Source organism: Pollicipes pollicipes, unplaced genomic scaffold (assembly GCF_011947565.3).
Source record: "Pollicipes pollicipes isolate AB1234 unplaced genomic scaffold, Ppol_2.1 Scaffold_1600;HRSCAF=1878_pilon_pilon_pilon, whole genome shotgun sequence".
Taxonomy (NCBI): domain Eukaryota; kingdom Metazoa; phylum Arthropoda; class Thecostraca; order Pollicipedomorpha; family Pollicipedidae; genus Pollicipes; species Pollicipes pollicipes.
The window spans coordinates 9222415-9243431 of NW_023595962.1; the positions used below are offsets into that span (position 1 = coordinate 9222415).

General features: G+C 65.9%; 1 protein-coding gene across 2 annotated transcripts in view; it reads right to left on the bottom strand.

The window, feature by feature from the left end:
- Positions 1-21017, bottom strand: part of LOC119091766 (prosaposin) — a 37546-nt gene that overhangs the window by 12102 nt on the left and 4427 nt on the right. For both annotated transcript variants that reach the window (XM_037214644.1, XM_037214638.1), the window contains exons 5-18: positions 16411-16482; positions 13000-13113; positions 9028-9174; positions 7912-8070; positions 7483-7593; positions 6542-6677; positions 6142-6234; positions 5134-5324; positions 4194-4328; positions 3232-3405; positions 2451-2637; positions 1913-2025; positions 1355-1441; positions 366-527 (exon numbers count right to left, since the gene is read on the bottom strand). In XM_037214644.1, coding sequence (XP_037070539.1) covers positions 366-527; positions 1355-1441; positions 1913-2025; positions 2451-2637; positions 3232-3405; positions 4194-4328; positions 5134-5324; positions 6142-6234; positions 6542-6677; positions 7483-7593; positions 7912-8070; positions 9028-9174; positions 13000-13113; positions 16411-16482 — 1881 coding nt within the window. The remainder of the gene's footprint in view (positions 1-365; positions 528-1354; positions 1442-1912; positions 2026-2450; positions 2638-3231; positions 3406-4193; positions 4329-5133; positions 5325-6141; positions 6235-6541; positions 6678-7482; positions 7594-7911; positions 8071-9027; positions 9175-12999; positions 13114-16410; positions 16483-21017) is intronic.

Here is a 21017-nt window from a genome sequence, read left to right on the forward strand (position 1 = left end):
CGGGCAGCAATACGACACTTGAAAGACCGTCTCGGACCAGCAATGCAGAACCCATCATCCATCAATTTTGTAAACATTTGTTTCTTCTTTTCATGCCCAAAAACTATCTAGAAAATTGCTTAACTGCTAGAGACGTTGACTGAAAAACTCGAGCAAAGCAGTTAAAGCACCAGAGAACATCAAACACCCGTACAACAAACACATGAAAGAGTACAGACTAAACAGGCACAGTTAGACAGGTGTCATCGCTAACAGCATGCCATTCAGCCGTGGGACGTGGTCCGGGCATGGTCGGTGACTCAGCAGATGGCGCCACTTGAATTCAGACCCTGCGGACCTCATCAATCATCAGCGGCAAGACTCACGTCAGTGGCGTTGTCATCCAGCTTCAGTTTCAGCTGCATCATGACGAACTCGCAGAGCACGCACACCGGCGACTGCCTGTCGTCGTCCTCGTCCTCGTCCTCGGCGTCGTCGTCGTCCTCCCCCTCCATGTCCTCGTCATCCTCCTCCTCGGCGGACGCCATCTGCGGCACCGGACGCCCGTGAGCGGGACCAGCCCCGCCACGCGCCGGACCCCATCCGCACGCAGCTGCACTCGTCCCACCGCCGACACGGCCCCGGACACAGCGTGAACGCAGCAACACTCGCACAGGTCACGGTCGGCGCATGCGCGTACAAGCACCCGACGGCCGGACGGCTTCCCAAATGTTCATATGCGATGCTACTATCAATGTTACTATATATATATGCGACACATATCACAATTCCTTAGCACATGGCCGCTCCATTACATGGTCCATCACAAGATGAATCCACAGGCGGACAGCAGCTGCTGCGGACGCGCTTCATTACAGGATCTCTGTCGCTGGCACTAGGAGAAACAGAGGGTACAATCCAGTCACTCCCCAGAGCATGCGTCGAGGGATCAGCCGTGATTCTGACGACGAAACTGTCACGTAACGTGACGTTAACCACGGGCGGTGACCACTGACAGACAGCCGGCGGTCGCCGCCGGGTCTCGTCCGTCGGACCGGCAGCGGGCGGGGAGAACTGACCACGCCCGGCTGCCAGACACAGCAGAACAGCGGAGGTGAGGCCGAGGGGAGCTGACCGAGGAGTATCGACCGGGGTGAGATTGAGGAGGAGCTGACAGAGGAGCGTCGACCAAGGTGAGGCCAAGGAGGTGACAGAGGAGCATCGAAATAGGTAAAGCCGAGGAGGAGCTGACTGAGGAGCATGAACAGCGGTGAGGCCGAGGAAAGACGGAGGAGCATCGACGGAGGTAAAGCCGAGGAGGAGCTGAATGAGGAGCATCAACAGATGTGAGGCCGGCGGCCGGTCGGCGCCTCACCAGGTCAGGCCGCTTGACGCGCGCCGGCAGGTACTCGGGCGGGTCCTCGTCGTCGGCCGGCGCCGGCAGCTGCTCGGGCTGACCCGGCTGGCGGAGCAGTAACACTGTCAGACGGCCCACCTCGCAGCGTCACGACCAGCTCAGCGCCAGGCGGCTACCGCACATACACGGACCCAGGCGCGCCGCAGCCAACTGTTTGAAGCCTATGTATGATGCTTTATATATGTACCGCATTGGGCAAACAAAACACGAAAAGCGCGTGACGCGCGTAGCTGTAAGCCAACGTGACTATAGCTGTACATCGACGCATCCGAAGGTATCTTTAGGGCTGATTAACGTTTCACTTAACCACACAAGATATTCGCACCATCACAGCCTCAGTCCTGTGGCCAAGCTAAGCCCACTCTGCGCCTATCGTCCGTCCTAACAGCCGGGACGTGTGACACTCCGTTCGACGAGCCCGTGACGTCCGTGACGCTCGTGACGCCCGTGACGTCCGTGACGCCCGTGGCGCTCTGAGCCGTCGGTCGGCCGGTCGGCTGACCGGGCGCTGCTCACCATGCGGGGGGAGTTGACGGGCAGGCCCGCCAACGGCGCCGCCAGCCCGGCGAACTGCATGCCGGACGGACCGGCGCCCTCCAACAGCGGCACCGAGTATATCGAGTTGGACACTGGCGGCGGAGGCGGACGGCGTCTCAGGACTCGGCAGCGGGCGGCGCGACACGGCCATCGCTGCACCAACTCATCAGCTCATCGCTCTCTTTGAGAGCAACTTACCCCGCCCACTTCAAACGTGTTCTAGCAAAGCAAGCGCCGCCTCGTTTAATCATTCAAATATTTGCCTATCCGCACGCGACCTGGATACCCCACCCGAGTCAGCTCCTCCCATCCCGCACAAGCATTTTCACCCCGCCCTCTCCACAGCCTCTCCCACGACCGCCTTTCATTCCCCATGCCTCCCCTCCCACAGCCTTCGTTTCTCTCCACACACACTCCTCGCTAACCCCCGCTTCCCTCAGTCACCCCGCTTCTGGCACCGCGCCTGGCTGGGGGCGGCCGCTCGCCTCCGCCGCGCCGCCGCGCCGCCGCCACTCACAGACGTCGTTGCGGCCGGCGTCGGCCACGCAGAGGCGCAGCATGACGCAGATCTCGTCGGCCGTCATACCGCTGACCAGCATGTCGATCAGCTCCTCCGTGAACGTGTTGACCAGCTCCTCACACTCGTGCGATACCGTGTGCGGCAGCATGTCGCACACGCGGTCCAGGGCGTCCCGGATGTCGCGCTGCGGAAGACGGCGGACACGTGACGCTCGCTCGGGATGGCCCGGCAGCCAGTGCCGATCTCACGGCGGCGCCAGGGGAACCGCGGGAGCTGACGCCCGCTGGAGGTGGCCAGCGGCAGCGACGCCGCACAGTCACCACTCTGTCCAGCGGCGGGCCGCCCAGACGAGCATCGTGCTCGGTGCAGACAAGCACTAACCAGACAGCCACGGTCTGGATGGTGGTGCCAGACAGTCACGGTATGGTGCCAGCCGTAGGCAACGTGCAACCATAGATAAGACAGCATCGTCTTTGAGTGGAACTACCAAGGTTTTCCGCCAGCCGGCACACTTCGATCAGTCCCGCGTTAAGATAGAGTACTTGTATGTGTGCGTAAAGACGACGGCATCGTCTTTAAATGGGATTACTGAGGTTTTTCGCCCGCCGGAACCCTACGACCAGTCTTGCGTTTAAAGAGTAGTTGTGTGCGTGCGTTAAGACGTACTGCGTCCTTCCCGCGTCCTAGGGGCAAGCCGGTCATGTGATCGTCACTCACTCCTCGTCGTCCCATTGACCCTTTTGACCTTGGCGCCGGCCAACACGGTACACATGCCCACCTCGGTCTTCTTGTCCTTAAGGTAGTCGAGCAGGGTGTTCATGGCGTATTCACAGATGGCGCAGCCGGGCGCCTCGTCCACACGCTCCTCGGAGGATAGCTGCTCGGAGGACTCAGACTCCTCCAGTGAAGCCTCCGTGTCCGGCAGCGGACACAGTCGCAGTGCCGGGCACACCTGGTGACGACACCAGGTGAACGGTTCACCGCCGCCGCGTCACAACATCACGACACGCGCGCGCTAGTGTCATCACCAGAGCATTGGCACCTAGCGTCACGCGCACCAGAGCCGATCATCACGAGCGCGTCACACCACGTCACGCACAAGTACCAATTACCACACGCACACCTTCTCATAACGTGTGTGTCATTGGGGCTTTACGACGCTCTCGGCCGCTGGGGCTATATGGCGTCGCCTGTCTCTCACCCTGACAGGAAGGGCGGGCACCGTGGGGAATCGAGCCCCGTACCTCTGGTTTCCCAGACACGTAGCGGTTAACGCAGACGCGTTGACACGCACACGTCTCATCGTCATGATAAGGGCGCCACAGAACCGCACAGTCGAGGAATCCGAGAACGCTCCGATAACCAAATATCACGACGGATGCCCGACGAAGAGATCTAGACGAAATCACAATGCTCCCACACCTCTCTCACCTCACCTCACACACCTCTCACCTCACCCTACATACCTCCCACCTCTCCTCACACACCTCTCACCTCTCCTCACATGCCTCCCAACTCTCCTCACTCATCTCCCAGCTCACCCCACACACCTCTCTCACCCCACACACCTCTCACCTCTCCTCACACGCCTCACAACTCACCTCACGCATCTCCCACCTCACCTCACCTCACGCATGTCTCACCTCACGCACCTGTCACCGCACACCTCACGCACCTCTCGCCTCACCTCACACGGATCTCATCACCGCGCGCCGCAGCCGCGGCCGGCCGCCCCCTCACCTCGCTGGGGTCGATCTCCTGTGCCAACATGGTGATGATGAAGTCGCCGTAGGTGGCGACGAACTTGTTGCAGCGGTTGGCCAGCGTGCGCGGCAGCAGGTGGCAGAGGCGGCCCACCTGCTCAGTCAGCTCGTCCTGGCCGGTCGGAGGCAACGGTCAGGAGCGCCGGTCAGGACCATCCGCCAGACGCGGCCCGCCGCCCGTGGGGCTGACACAGGCGGGCTCGCCGCTCGTGGAGCTGACACAGGCGGACTCGCCGCTCGTGGAGCTGACACAGGCGGGCTCGCCGCTCGTGGAGCTGACACAGGCGGACTCGCCGTTCGTGGAACAGACACAGGCGAGCCACACACGCTACAGCACACACTCGTTCGCAACCCGTCCAGTTATGACTTCCATGGAGGAAAATTCGTTTCCTTATGAGTGAGTGAGCACAGAGTGGACAAATTCCAAAGCCAGAGAAAACTACCGTCACGCGAGTACACGTAGTGTGCGAACTGATACCCTACTGATACAGTTAACGATCGCTGTTCGTTATCGAATTTACAGCGGCCAGTTCAAAGGGGCATAATAGACTAATCATGCCGTCAAAGCCCTTCGCGTGTCAAAATGTCAACCATCGTTCAGGCACAGCCAACCATGTTGACCAGCCAACCACGCTAGTCCGTCAACCAATACCCCCCCCCCCCCCCCTCATAATGCAGGGGCGCGCCCGACCGACGTGCGACAGCGCGGCAGCCGCTGGAAAGTATCGAGCACGGCCGAGGCGAGTGGCCCAGCCAGCGCGGCGCCCGCCTTATCTGCGACAGGCACGACCACGCGGGACGACATCGCCGCGTTCGCACGCGCGCCACCACCGCAGCGCCACGCCGCGCCGCGACGCGCCGCGCCGGCAGCCGGCCGGCCGCGGCGGCCGCGGCGGGCGCGCGGCCAGGAGCCTCACCTCTGTCGCGTCCTCCATCAGCACCTTCCGCAGCTCCTGCAGGCCGAATTCGCAGATGTCACAGAGCTCGGTGTTGCGCTGGAAGAGGCCGCTCATGTCGGGCAGGCCCAGCCGCGAGAGCGGCAGCTGGCCGACGGGCAGCACCTCGGCAGCAGGTATAGGAGAGCCCTCCAGCGGGTTAGGGTGCGCCACTGTCGGGGGAGGGGCGTCAGGTCACGCTATCGCACAGAGAGCACCGGGCGGCCTCAGGTGCCGCACTGTCGCACAGTGAGCACCGGGTGGCCATAAGTGCCACACTGTCCCTGTAAGATGAGAGAGCACACACAGACACTGTAAGATGAGAGAGCACAGGGTGGCCTCAGGTGTCACACTGCTCCACAGAGAACAACAAGTGGCCATAAGTGACACACTGTCGCACAGAGAATGTTGGGCGGCCTCAGGTGCCACACTGTCGCACAGAGAGCACCGGGCGGCCTCAGGTGCCGCACTGTCGCACAGTGAGCACCGGGTGGCCATAAGTGCCACATTGTCCCTGTAAGATGAGAGAGCACAGGGTGGCCTCAGGTGTCACACTGCTCCACAGAGAACAAGTGGCCATAAGTGACACACTGTCGCACAGAGAATGTTGGGCGGCCTCAGGTGCCGCACTGTCGCACAGTGAGCACCGGGTGGCCTCAGGTGCCACAAAGCCGATGTGTGATTCGGAGATTTGACTTATCATGGGCTTCGCCACGCGTGGCTGCGAGGGACAACGCTGCGTCTACCGCGTGTTACCATGCGCACTGCGGCATCACGAATCACAAAAGATGACTTTTGACACGGAGCCTGAAGATGACGTGATGAATGCTGACACATGATGAAGATGAGTGGAATACCACTCGGCGTGCGCGACTCCCTTCGACCCGCCGCCGCGGGTCAAAGGCGGTCCCTCCACTACTACCTACCCCCCCCCCCCTTACTCCCCCTGAGCCTCTGCGCTCAGAGCAGCCGGCTCAGTCGTCCACTCACGGCCATCGTTGCCGTAGGCGCGGGGCGGCGACTTCTTCAGCTGGACGTGGTGCAGCTTCGGGACCTTCTGCACGGGGCTCTTCTCCAGGGCCACTGCCGGAGGGCGCAGGGGCGGCGGTCACACACGCAGCGCCAGCGCCGCAGCACGGCCCCGTGTCCCCGCCGGCGGCCGTACAGCCGTTCCACACGCGAGGGGCCAGCTGGCGGGCGCTCCGCTCGGGCGGTGGGCCAGCCACGAGGGGCCTAGCGATCCCGTGACAGAAGCACCCGGTCACAGCACACTCCACCGCTGGCTGCCCGGTCCCCTTCTGACATGACCACGATCAGGCCCTCTCCCCGCCTCCCAGCCGGCTGTCTTAACCAGGACAGACCGGCGGCGTGCGGCGGCGGCACCACTCACCGGTGTGCAGCTCTTGCGGCGGGGTGAGCTTGGCCAGCGGCATCTCCAGCGACGGCTGCAGGCGGAGCAGCGGCTGCGCGCCGAGCACAGCGGCCGCCTCCGAGCCGGCCGGCACCACGGCCCCCAGCGGCACCGACTGCGAAACGGCGGCCGGTCAGACGGGGTCAGAGGGATAGAACAGACCGACGGCGGTCTGTGAGACGGGGTCAGAGGGACAGACAGACCGATTGAGAGGTCAGACGGGGCCAGAAGGACGGCCCAGACTGACGGGGGCCGGTCAGATGGGGTCAGAGGGACAGACAGACCGACTGAGAGGTCAGACGGGGTCAGAGGGGCGGACAACCTAAACAGCATACATGAGCACAAACAAGCAGGTCAGCACTGCACTCAGAAAAGAGCTGGCCCACAGAGGAGACAATGCGAGCGGCCCGTGGATGTTATGACGGAAAGGTGTGCCAGTCATTACACCACCTTCCCTTTCCCACTCCTGTGCGATACAAAAATGCACAGGTACGGACGGTACCAACATCACGCATGCTCACGGGAATCCTGAGTGAACACCTGGACCACAGCTGCTGGTCAGTTCCATCCACGACCTTTTGATCTTAACGTCCATACTCCATCACTAAATACGTCTCCGTACACAACACCATGCGGTACGGTGACGGAAGCTTCAGCCGTGGGACAATGCTAACAACCTCACGCCCTCAACCCCGCACTCCTCCCCTCCTCCCACAAACCACAAGCCCTTCGCTCCCAAACGCCCGCACGGTTTCCCACCTCCCTCCCCGCCACCTTCCCAGATAGACTCGCCTGGCCAGCTCCCTCCCCCGCCGCCACCTCCCGATGGACTCGCCTGGCCGGGCTGATCAGTGATCACACACCGCACAGTACACACATGACCCGCGCAGCCTCCCCCGGACACGGCCGGGTGAACTCGCCTGGCCGGGCTTGGAGCACAGGCCGATGGCCTTGCAGATGGTATGCGCGCGCATCTGGTTCACCAGGTAATCGTAGATCACTTCGTAGTACTCGTTCACCAGCTGTGTGCACTGCAGCAGATACCCGTATGGGTCAGAGTGCATGATGATGGTGCATTTTGTTCCGTGAGCTGTGAATCGTCTCCACCCGCCACAGACCAGCTTTAGGTCATTCACACTGGCTGTTTATTATCAATGGGCGAAACGGGACTACGTGCGCTTAGCCAAAGCCCACGAGTTCATAGCCGTAGTCCACATCAATAGCTACTGATTACTTTAACAGGCTATCAATGTCAGACAGTTCATAACTTTCCCCGCATCGAGGGAAACCTTTGTATTCGAATTCGCATCGTAACCATGACGCCCCACGCCGCACCAACTGGCGCGTACCTTGGGCGCCCAGGCCTTGGTCTTGGAGCAGATGCCGTCCAGGATCTCCTTGAACTCCTCCTTGGTCGTGTTGGCCACCAGGATGTCCCGCCAGTGTTTCACGATGTGGATACAGAGATCGCAGTCCACGGCCGGGCCCGTCGCCGTCAGCTGCAGCGGCTGCACAGGATAGAAAAGGAATCAGTCAGCTGCAGCAGCTGGACACAACAGAAGGCTGCTCAGTCAGCTGCGACGGGTGGACAGGACAGAGAGCTGTTCAGTTAGCTGCAGCGGCTGGACAGGACAGACAGCAGCTCAGTCAGCTGCAGCGGCTGGACAGGATAGAGAGCCGCTCAGTCAGATGCGGCGGCTGGACAGGACAGAGAACTGTTCAGTCAGCTGCAGCAGCGGACAGGACAGACAGCAGCTCAGTCAGCTGCAGCGGCCGGACAGGACAGAAGGCTGTTCAGTCAGCTGCAGCAGCTGTACACGACAAGAGGCTGTTCAGTCAGCTGCAGCACGGGACGGCAGGGAGTGCAGACAGTGTGACACACGCTTCTGGGAGGCGCCACCTGCGCCTGCGGCACGCCTCTGGTCTGAAAACCCTCACCAGATGGCAGCACAGGCTGTTCCTCAGCTGGAGCCACAGGGCCCCGCCTGGCCAGCCTCCCCCAACCATGCTCGAGTGTGAGGAGTGGGCTCACACCTGAAACCCGCTAAAGGTCTGCCGTACACATCGCATAGCGGAAGATCAACTGTGCGAGCACGTAAATGCATACCCGCTGCAAGGAAGAGATCCCGCCTCCTACAGTCGCCTGGCGTGCATCCTTCGAAACCGGGTCCCTGATCCGGGCCGCGGCGCTCCGCGTCCCACCTCTGGCATTATCATTGTTCACCCACCGAATCTCCCATCTGACATGGTCACCTTCGCCTCAGAGTCCCGCCTCAAGCAATATCATTGTCCACCCCCGGAATCTCCCCCTGACATGGTCACCCCCCCCCGTTCCCCTCTGAAATATTCACCGCTCCCTCCCCCCCCCCCCCCCCACCCCTCTGACATGATCGCCATCTCCCCTCCGACTCCCGCCTCTGACATGCCCACCACTCACCCCACAGCTGCCAGCTTGCCATGCTCACCGTCTCGTCGAAGAGGCCGGGACAGGCGTTGCCCAGCAGACAAATGCCGTCCGTGTCCAGCTCGGCCACCCACTGGTAGATGACGTCGATGTGCGCGGCCAGATCGCCGGCGCAGGCGTCACTGTACGACCCCAGGTCACGGCAAACCTGCGGCGGCGGGGCGGGAGTGAGCGACGGCGGCGGGGCGGGAGTGAGCGACGGCGGCGGGGCACGAGTGAGCGACGGCGGCGGGGCGGGAGTGAGCGACGGCGGCGGGGCGGGAGTGAGCGACGGCGGCGGGGCGGGAGTGAGCGACGGCGGCGGGGCACGAGTGAGCGATGGCGGCAGGGCACGAGTGAGCGATGGCGGCGGGGCACGAGTGAGCGATGGCGGCGGGGCACGAGTGAGCGACGGCGGCGGGGCGGGAGTGAGCGACGGCGGCGGGGCACGAGTGAGCGACGGCGGCGGGGCACCAGTGAGCGATGGCGGCGGGGCACGAGTGAGCGACGGCGGCGGGGCGGGAGTGAGCGACGGCGGCGGGGCACGAGTGAGCGACGGCGGCGGGGCACCAGTGAGCGATGGCGGCGGGGCACGAGTGAGCGACGGCGACGGGGCATGAGTGAGCGACGGCGGCGGGGCACGAGTGAGCGACGGCGGCGGGGCGGGAGTGAGCGACGGCGGCGGGGCACGAGTGAGCGACGGCGGCAGGGCACGAGTGAGCGACGGCGACGGGGCACGAGTGAGCGATGGCGGCGGGGCACGAGTGAGCGACGGCGACGGGGCGGGGCACGAGTGAGCGACGGCGGCGGGGCACGAGTGAGCGACGGCGGCGGGGCACGAGTGAGCGACGGCGACGGGGCGGGAGTGAGCGACGGCGACGGGGCACGAGTGAGCGACGGCGGCGGGGCACGAGTGAGCGACGGCGGCGGGGCACGAGTGAGCGACGGCGACGGGGCGGGGCACGAGTGAGCGATGGCGGCGGGGCACGAGTGAGCGACGGCGGCGGGGCACGAGTGAGCGACGGCGACGGGGCGGGAGTGAGCGACGGCGACGGGGCACGAGTGAGCGACGGCGGCGGGGCACGAGTGAGCGACGGCGACGGGGCGGGAGTGAGCGACGGCGACGGGGCACGAGTGAGCGACGGCGGCGGGGCACGAGTGAGCGACGGCGACGGGGCGGGAGTGAGCGACGGCGACGGGGCACGAGTGAGCGACGGCGGCGGGGCACGAGTGAGCGACGGCGACGGGGCACGAGTGAGCGACGGCGGCGGGGCACGAGTGAGCGACGGCGGCGGGGCGGGAGTGAGCGACGGCGGCGGGGCACGAGTGAGCGACGGCGGCGGGGCGGGAGTGAGCGACGGCGGCGGGGCACGAGTGAGCGACGGCGGCGGGGCGGGAGTGAGCGACGGCGGCGGGGCACGAGTGAGCGACGGCGGCGGGGCACGAGTGAGCGACGGCGGCAGGGCACGAGTGAGCGACGGCGGCAGGGCACGAGTGAGCGACGGCGACGGGGCAGGAGTGAGCGACGGCGGCGGGGCACGAGTGAGCGACGGCGGCAGGGCACGAGTGAGCGACGGCGGCGGGGCACGAGTGAGCGACGGCGGCGGGGCGGGAGTGAGCGACGGCGGCGGGGCGGGAGTGAGCGACGGCGCGGGCGGGAGTGAGCGACGGCGGCGGGGCACGAGTGAGCGACGGCGGCGGGGCGGGAGTGAGCGACGGCGGCGGGGCACGAGTGAGCGACGGCGGCGGGCGGAGTGAGCGACGGCGGCGGGGCACGAGTGAGCGACGGCGGCGGGCAGGAGTGAGCGACGGCGGCGGGGCACGAGTGAGCGACGGCGGCGGGGCACGAGTGAGCGACGGCGGCGGGGCGGAGTGAGCGACGGCGGCGGGGCACGAGTGAGCGACGGCGGCGGGGCACGAGTGAGCGACGGCGGCGGGGCGGGAGTGAGCGACGGCGGCGGGGCACGAGTGAGCGACGGCGGCGGGCACGAGTGAGCGACGGCGGCGGGGCGGAGTGAGCGACGGCGGCGGGGCACGAGTGAGCGACGGCGGCGGGGCACGAGTGAGCGACGGCGGCGGGGCGGGAGTGAGCGACGGCGGCGGGGCACGAGTGAGCGACGGCGGCGGGGCAGGAGTGAGCGACGGCGGCGGGGCACGAGTGAGCGACGGCGGCGGGGCACGAGTGAGCGACGGCGGCGGGGCACGAGTGAGCGACGGCGGCGGGGCGGGAGTGAGCGACGGCGGCGGGGCACGAGTGAGCGACGGCGGCGGGGCACGAGTGAGCGACGGCGGCGGGGCGGGAGTGAGCGACGGCGGCGGGGCACGAGTGAGCGACGGCGGCGGGGCACGAGTGAGCGACGGCGGCGGGGCAGGAGTGAGCGACGGCGGCGGGGCACGAGTGAGCGACGGCGACGGGGCAGGAGTGAGCGACGGCGGCGGGGCACGAGTGAGCGACGGCGGCGGTGCACGAGTGAGCGACGGCGGCAGGGCAGGAGTGAGCGACGGCGGCGGGGCACGAGTGAGCGACGGCGACGGGGCAGGAGTGAGCGACGGCGGCGGGGCGGGAGTGAGCGACGGCGGCGGGGCACGAGTGAGCGACGGCGACGGGGCAGGAGTGAGCGACGGCGGCGGGGCGGGAGTGAGCGACGGCGGCGGGGCACGAGTGAGCGACGGCGACGGGGCACGAGTGAGCAACGGCGGCAGGGCACGAGTGAGCGACGGCGGCAGGGCAGGAGTGAGCGACGGCGACGGGGCAGGAGTGAGCGACGGCGACGGGGCGGGAGTGAGCGACGGCGGCGGGGCACGAGTGAGCGACGGCGGCAGGGCACGAGTGAGCGACGGCGACGGGCGAGTGAGCGACGGCGACGGGGCGGGAGTGAGCGACGGCGACGGGGCAAGAGTGAGCGACGGCGGCGGGGCGGGAGTGAGCGACGGCGGCGGGGCGGGAGTGAGCGACGGTGGAGCGGCGGGAGTGAGCATCGGCGACGGGGCAGGAGTGAGCGACGGCGGCGGGGCGGGAGTGAGCGACGGCGGCGGGACGGGAGTGAGCGACGGCGGCGGGGCGGGAGTGAGCGACGGCGACGGGGCAGGAGTGGGCGACGGCGGCGGGGCAGGAGTGAGCGACGGCGGCGCAGCAGGAGTGAGCAAAGGCGACGGGACGGGAGTGAGCGACGGCGGCGGGACGGGAGTGAGCGACGGCGACGGCGCGGGAGTGAGCGACGGCGACGGGGCAGGAGTGAGCGACGGCGGAGCGGCGGGAGTGAGAAGCGGCGGAATGGCAGGAGTGAGCGACGGCGGCGGGGCAGGAGTGAACAACGGCGGCGCGGCAGGAGCGAGCGCCGGCGGCCCTGCAGAAGTGAGCGGCGGCGGCGCGGCATGGACTCATGGACAAAGACGGCACAAGGTTCGGCCCTGTGCTGCACGTTCACTCCACGTGGGGTGAAACTGACACGCATCAATACTTTATCTTCAGTCTGAGCTTTACTACAGCGCCTGATCATAGAAAACTTGGGCGACAATTTAATTGAGTCTCACTGATAGCGTGCCTCCTCCCTCCAACCCCACACGCAATATCCATCCCAACATCTGGGGCCAGTACTCAGCTGAATCTCGGGGTATCGCTACAGAGCGGCTACGGACCATTCTCGCCAGACGTTTTCACGCTGACGAGCTTTCCCTCACAATCACAGTGGAACACTAACGTTTCCGTGGGTGAACCGTTTCGATCCCCTCCACTGACGTCACTTTTCCTACATGCTGACATCCCATATCGGGGCCGTTGAATAATGCTTATTAGTAATACCAACTGACAGTTTCAAAATCGAAGCTAACCTCTCCCCACCGCAGACACTCAAAAAGTTGTTCTGGGTGGAAAATAGCATGCGCACGTCATTGATCTACAACCATGCCAAAACAAAACAAAAACTTTTAAGGCCCAACTCCCACCGACCTCAGCGGGACCTCCAGCCATGGGCTCATGCACAAGCTCACGTACCGGCAGCAGGCTGTCCAGCAGCTGCTGCTGCCCTCCAGCGGCCACATGCTGCTTCAAAGCTGTCGTCTTCTGCTGACAGGTGGCGCACGCGTCAGCCGGTTTCTCCGCCAGCTTCTGCAAAGGAAGCCCCACTGGACGTTATAAGCCGGGTCACACGGGCGACCGCCCCTCTGTCGCGACCAGAAATAACCGGCGAGCCAAGCCTCAATAGCGTGTCACCCACAGTGGGTCTTCGGCATCCGCCGCCGCCTCTGAACACGGCTGCCGCGTCACAAGCAGACCAAAACCGGCGCCACACGCCCGCCCCCACTCCGACCCGCTTGTCAGCTGGCGGCAAAACGGCGAGAATCGTCGCAGAAAAGCGCGCTGGAGCGTTGTCCGCGCCTCGCCCGCGGAAGCCTGCCCGCCGGAAGCGCTACACACCAGTGGAGGGGAGGAGGGGAGGAGGGGAGGGGGCGTGGCGTCACGGAGCGCAAGGCACGCACGGACGGCCGTGAGTCACGGCCCGTGACGCCCGGCGCGCTGGCAAAGGGCGCGTCCGCACGTGACGGCGCCGGCAGACAGTGTCGACCACCGGCCACAGCAGGCACAGTCATCTGTGGGCTGTAGCAGGCAGAGTCGACCACCGGCCATGGCAGGCACAGTCATCTGTGGGCTTTGGCAGGCAGGGTCTACCACCGGCCACACCAGGCACAGTCATCTGTGGGCTATAGCAGGCTGGGTCGACCACCGGCCATGGCAGGCACAGTCATCTGTGGGCTATAGCAGGCTGGGTCGACCACCGGCCATGGCAGGCACAGTCATCTGTGGGGTACAGCAGGCAGAGTCGACCACCGGCCACAGCAGGCACAGTCATCTGTGGGCTATAGCAGGCAGAGTCGACTATCGGCTCCGGCAGGCCGAGCCGGCGATTGGCTTCGGCGGGCGGGGCCGAGAGCCGGCTGCAGCAGATACCGTGGCCTGTCAGCCATCGCGGGTCAAGGACCGGTGGGAGAAAGCGGGTCCGCACCGCCGGTGGAGCACATGGCCAGACGCCTTATTTATTCTGGGACGTGGCGTGGGCGCCTGCTCTATTCCGTGCAGCTTGAGAAAGAATGTGATCTGACGCAAAATGATCGTGCAATATCCACAAATGTTGCTCGAGAATCGAGCACACCAGCATGGTCATGCCGCACTGCAATGGAGCGGATAGGCACCAGGAGCGAACATTATCTTCGCCCGGTTATCACAAATCGTTCGCGATACGACGATACGCGACAACTAGCTGACTGACGGTGGCAAGAACACAGTTTTCCGCACGCTCCTTTGCAGCACAACGACGCCGACCGAGGAAGCCGCCTATCCACGTCGGAGAAACGCCACGGGACATGACTCACAGAGCCCTGAGCGGAGCCCTCACGCGTGGCAAAACAGCGGACGTGCGGCCGCCGCTGGCCGGCCGGGCGGCAGAGTCGCGTAAGTGCGCGACAAAGGCAATTGGCCCGATTGTCAGGACGTCGGCTCATCAGGGGGAGCTCCGGGGCCGACGACGAGCACCAGAGCGGGACGGACGGCGGCGCGTGGCCTCGTCTGCAGCGGCGGCCGTGCCACGCGCCCGGCGGCGGAGAACCTGACACGAACAAAGGCGCCTGACTGAACTCTAAACATTGGATCCCAACGCGCACCGAACGCTGGTCTCTGGTCGTTGAGCACGGCTGCCAACATGAGCCGCCATCCCGTGGCCGTCAGCTGACCATGTGACGCATCCGATTCGCCCCGGGCCAGGCTGCACCGGGGTATCCCGCCCCATCCCCACACCCTTCCGGAAGTCCCTCAACGGACAGGTGAGCTCGCTGACATCCCGCGACTGACGACCACCTCCCCGCGCGTCCCTGGACCGATGTCCGTCATCCGTGCGTCCCTGGACCGACGTCCGTCATCCGCGCGTCCCTGGACCGACGTCCGTCATCAGCACGTCCCTGGACCGACTTCCGTCATCCGCGCGTCCCTGGACCGACTTCCGTCATCCGCGCGTCCCTGGACCGACGTCCGTCATCCGCGCGTCCCTGGACCGACGTCCGTCATCCGCGCGTCCCTGGACCGACGTCCGTCATCCGCGCGTCCCTGGATCGACGTCCGTCATCAGCACGTCCCTGGACCGACGTCCATCATCCGTGCGTCCCTCAGCCGACCACCGCCAGTGCAGCCACCGCCGAGCCGCGCCGGAGTCATAGCCTGGCGGGTGAGCCCGCTGCCCGACGCCGTGGCCGCGCACGGGCGTGACAGGGCCGGACCAGAGGGCCGCTTCCGGCGGGCGAGCCCGGCCCCGCCGCCAGCGAGCCGGCGGCACGTGACAGCGGCGACCCTCGCTCCCGGAGCGGCACGGACGGACGGGGGGGGGGGGGAAGGGCAACACAATCCGAGCGGGCAGGCACACCGCGGCAGCCGCCTTGGCGCCCCGGCGGCGCTGTGGCGCTCGACACCAGCCGGCGGTGCCCTGTCCGCCGGCCGGCCGGCACCGCGGAGACCGCACGTGACGGCGCTCCGTCAGCCCGCCGCGGCCGGCACAGCTGCGGCCGGCCGAGCGCTCCGTCAGCCCGCCGCGGCCGGCACAGCTGCGGCCGGCCGAGCGCTCCGTCGGCCCGCCGCGGCCGGCACAGCTGCGGCCGGCCGAGCGCTCCGTCAGCCCACCGCGGCCGGCACAGCTGGGGCCGGCCGAGCGCTCCGTCGGCCCGTCGCGGCCGGCACAGCTGCGGCCGGCCGAGCGCTCCGTCGGCCCGTCGCGGCCAGCACAGCTGCGGCCGGCCGAGCGCTCTGTCAGCCCGCCGCGGCCGGCACAGCTGCGGCCGGCGGACGCACAGCGCCGACTGCCGGCAGCCGGGTCAGGGGTGCCCGCGTCTAGCAGACGCGACGGCCGGCACCGCCGCCACGGATGCGATGTCGCTCCGCGTGTGGAGTCAAGCACCAGATGAGCTGATTGCGATGGGAGAGGGGAGGCGCGGGCGAGGCTACAGTGTAGTCCAAGGTTTCCAGGAACCACGCACGCCAGTTCTTGTGTGCTCGTTATGTGGTGGCACTTGACCGGCTCGCAGACAGCTGGCTTTCTTGTTCTGAGAAGCCCAAATGGCACGGCACACTCACAACAACACTCTCTGTTCAGTTTCGGGACTAACCATTGACATCAACATCGGTCAGCCAAGTGGTCTAGCGTTGTGCGGCGACGTCCAGTCTAGCGTTGCGGACGCAACTGTCGGGACCAGCTGGTTGCGGCATCCAAATCGCAGGCAGTGACCTGCCATCCCTTCCGCAACTGCGCACATCAAACGGCCTACGGGAGAGGTCCGATGGGGCCGTCTCTCGCGGTGGATCCGGCGGGACCGACCACTGCCCGGTGGGCCGGGGCCCACTACGGGCAGCGGCTGGCACACTCACCTTGTGGCTCCGATCCTCCAGCAGCTTGTCAACCCGCGGAGAGTTGCACAGTCCGGCCGTCTGGCACACCACCTGACACACAGACACGCATGGTGTCAGCTGACAGCCTGGGTGCAAGTGAAGGGAACAGCACGCCAGCAAGGCGACATAACACAGCTTCTGTCTCGTCGACAAATATATGTCGCAAATAAGCGGTGACACTATGCCTTGTACAGCGATGACACCATGCCCAGTATAGCGATGACACTGTCCGGTGCAGCGATGACACTATGCCTGGCACAGCAGTGATACGCTGTCTGGTGCAGCAAGCAGGACATCCCGTGAGCTCGGTTCATTCTGGCACAAATCCGACTGTCTGTGTGCATCGCACCGATAACCGACGAAAAACGTCCGATGCGGCAAACAAAAGCCGGCAGCGTTTCCCGCGCGGGCGCGCACGAGTCCCGCTAAAAAGGCCGCAATCAAAACACGGGTCACACAAACCCGCCGGTACGCAACGGCGCCGATATTCGCATTGTAACAACGAGAGCGGCAGCTGGAAAGCCATACTGATGCACACAAACCCGCCGATGTTCAGCATAGCGCACGCCCACCGGGCGACTCTTGGTGACCAATTTAAGTCAACGCATTCCCGGGGCTACTAAGGTGCGCGAACGGCCAAAAAGGTCTGAGCAAAACGACTGCAGCGACTTAAACTTAAAAAGCAAATGCACAGCAGCTCCAACTGCTAACAAGCACCGCCGCTGCTTGCGTGGTTGCAGATCATCGGAGCCCGGGTCCGCATCGTCGGCCCCGAGCGGTGTTTTGGAGCCGGCGCGGCGGCCGCTGCGCAGCCCCCGTTCCCGAGCTGGGCAGGGTCGGCTGCAGCCGGCGGCCGGGCCAGCCCCGGGCCATGCGTCACCGCCCGCAGCGGCCGCACATGTGCCCCAGTTATGTTTAGCTAGTGGCGCAGCGGCCGCCGGGCAGAGACTGTGCGGCAGGACACGTTGCGACGCACACAAGCCGCGGCGTGTTGGCGCCGCGCCCGTGGCGCCCCCTCCCCCTCCCATCCTCGTCCCAGCCTGTGGCTGCTGAGGTCATTGGTGTCACGAGCTCTGGCGCTGCCTGGCTCGTCTCTGGTCCGATAAACAAGCCGCCGTCAGCGTCACCGTCCAGCTCGGAGGTCAGGGATGATACACATACCCGACCGCGAACCTCCGGCCCGCCGGCCGCATGTCACGGCGCTCTCGCCCGCTGCTCCCCTCCCGGTCAGCCCCGTCCGGCCCGCCGGGCCGATGAAACGACGCTCTCGCCCGCTGCTTCCCTCCCAGTCTTTTCCCTCATGAAACGGCGCCTCTCCCTCCCTCCCTCGCACCACGCTCCCGTTCGCCCCCTGTCTGGCCCGCCGGGCCCATGAAACGACGCCTCTCCCTCCCTCCCTCTCTCGGACGCTGCTCCCAGACATCCCCTGTCCGGCCCGCCGGCTGCACGAGACGGCGCCTCTCCCCTCCATCCCTCGGACCCTGCCCCCGGACACCCCCTGTCCGGCCCGCCGGGCTAATGAAACAACACCTCTCCATCCCTCCCTCGGACCCTGCTCCCGGACACCCCCCTGTCCTGCCCGCCGACTGCACGAGACGGCGCCTCTCCCTCCCTCCCTCCCTCCCTCGGACCCTGCTCCCGGACACCCCCTGTCCGGCCCGCCGGCTGCACGAGACGAACAAGCCGCCTCTTCCCTCCCCCCCCCCCTCGGGCCATGCTCCTGGACACTCCCTGTCCGCCCCGCCGGGCCCATGAAACGACGCCTCTCCCTCCCCTCCTCTCTCGCGATCTGCGCCGGGCCGGGCCGGGCCGGTGAGTCACACGGTGACGCGGCGTGACGTCCGCCGGCCGGCTGGTGACCACAGCCGGGCCGGCCGGGCTCCGGCGGAGAGCTGACGACAGCTCGCGACCCACCGGCGCTCGCAGGCGTCAGGCGGTCAGTCCACAACCGGGCCGGCTCGCGCTCACGACGACCTCGTGCTCCCCAGCACGTGTGGACAGCGAGTGAGCGCCACGACTTCTGTCTGCAGTAGCGTTTCGGTGGTTGCGTTTTCGAGCACCGGCCCTTCGGCAGGCAACGACGCCAGTGAAGACATGCGGATTCCCGATATGAAAGGCGTTCCGTCCAGAATGGCATACCGGTGCTCCTGTCAGATGCGCGCCACGCTTAGAAACGCGCGACGTGACCCCCGGAGGGTGTGGGCGCTGACTACACAGCGGACGACGGCGTGCAGGGAATATTCCGTTGCAACATCCCGCACCAACTGCTCCGTTCCATCTTATAAATCGCGAACGCCTACTTCCCTGCTGCCGCGTGCAGCTGCGTACACAGACGGCGCGGCACGCTCGGAGTGCGCGCCCAGTCAGGCTGAACAGCGGCGATTTTCTGTGGCGCTTCCAACATTCGGGCGGCGGCTCCCCGAGAACGTTCATAGACCGCATTTATTTCCATTCTATTCAGTTCTCATTTCTATTCTATGAAACGCCACGTATATCATGGATCCGCTCCGACCGGTCTGCCGAGGGTCCGATCTGCACCCGGGCTCCGAGACAAACAAGGGCCGCGCGCCGCCCCCCGCCGCCTCCATCTCGGTGGCGGGGAGCGGCGGGGAGCGGCGGGGTCTTCCCCCGCTTCCCCGGCCGCGGCTGTGGTCGGTGCACGGCAGACAGGCCGCCGCCTCGGGCGGTCCGCGGTCGCCGATGTGCCGTGACCCGTGCGACCCGACCCGACCCGACCCGACCCGGCAGCGCTCACCCCCGAGCGCGCCGGGCCAGCGTGCCGCCGCCGGCCACACGGACGAGAATCGGCGCCGCCGAGGGGCGGGGGGACAGAGCGCGAGCCGTGCTGCGCCGCCGACGGCCAGCTCCACCCCCACCTGAGCACGACCGGATCCTGACCCAAGCAGTAACACCGGGCCACTGTTTCGGATCTGACTGTTCAGGGCAAATTCACTTACTGCACACACATATATACATATACTACAACTACGCGCATACAATTCACAGTTTATATAGCTCCTGAAGGAAGAGACGCAAACAAAAGCAAGCGCCGACTCGCAGCCACGAATAAATCAAGTCTTGCGAACATGACGTTACTGCAATCTTGCGAGAGTCTCCCGAACATGACGTTGCTCCGCTCTTGCAAGAGCCGCAGGCCGCTAGACTCCACGTGCTTGACGAAACGGCGGAAGCCCGTCGGTCCCCGGCCCCTTCCACCCCGCCCATCTGGCAATCCTCCGCCATCCGGCCGGCCGCTTCAAATAAACAGGGCGTTGAGTAACGTCCGCCGGGCAACCGCTGCAAAAAGCCATCCGGACCCGGCAGCTGTCACGTGACAGTCGGGGCCGGACAGCGGACTGTCACGTCGGGACAAGGCAGCTGTCACGCCACAGTCGGGACCGGACAGCAGACTGCCGCGTGACAGTCGGACCGGACAGCGGAGTGCCATGTGACAGCCGGGAACGGCCAGCGGACTGTCATGTGACAGTCGGGACCCGGCAGCGAACTGCCACGCGACGGCCGCGGCCTGGACCCCGACACGACGGTGGTCTCTCAGCAGCTCACAGGTCCCATCCCAGTTCGACGGAGATTTCGCTCCACATCCTGCCACGGCCAGCATCGCCGGGGGTCGCGGTCGGCCAGCAGCAGCCAGTCCCATCCGGCTCCCTGTTTTGCCAGGCGGCCACCGACGCTCGGGGGTCGCCAGCGTCCAGCACGCGGCAGGTGACCGTCACGGCTCGGCGGCCGGCGCGGTGGCTGGCGCTGCGGCTGGCGCCGCGGCTGACACGGCGGCGCCCGCGGTCAGCGCTCCCGCCCCCCGACACGGCACGGCACGGTGCGGTCCGTCGCCGCCGGCCCGGCCCAGCCCTGAGCACGCGGTGCCAGCCGTGCGCCGCCGCAGGGCAGGAGACGACCGCAGTGGCGGCGATGCACGATGCGCGGCACCGGCTGCCGCCAGCGGCTCGCGGCCCAGTGGACGACGCAGCCCTTTGGGACCGCCGGTTGCAGGAGACGCGAGGCAGCAGAGCACGCGCTCGCGGCACCCCACCGAGTCACGTGACGCGCGCGGCGGACCAGGGCGTTACGTAACGGTCCGCGAGCCGTCGGTATCTGTCTGGCGCGCCGCTGGAGCGGACGTCAGACGCCCGGTCGTCGCGTCACGTCGCGTCACGTCACGCGTCTGCACCCTGAGACATGTCAAACGAGCTCCAGGCACCGCCGCTGGCCGGCGACCCGCCCGCCCGGCAACGCACAGCGTACAGGAGCCGCTCCGGCCGACTGTCTCGACGCCGGCGACAAAAAATAGCAGGGCAATAACCTCTTGCCCCCGCTACGACTGGGGAGGGCAGCGCATGATAAAGCTCGACCTGACAGAGCAACAAACCAACACCAAAACAGTGAAAACGGGTTAATGTGACTGTATTCACATGCAAATAATTAAATAAAAAGTAAACCGGGAACTAATCGTTATCTCCAGTCAGATGCAAAACTGGTGCAATGTCATCATGAAACCTATGCCGAAATCCGACAGCCGACTTTTGTAGTGGACGGAGAAGCCAAACGCGGCATTGGACCACCGCGAAGGA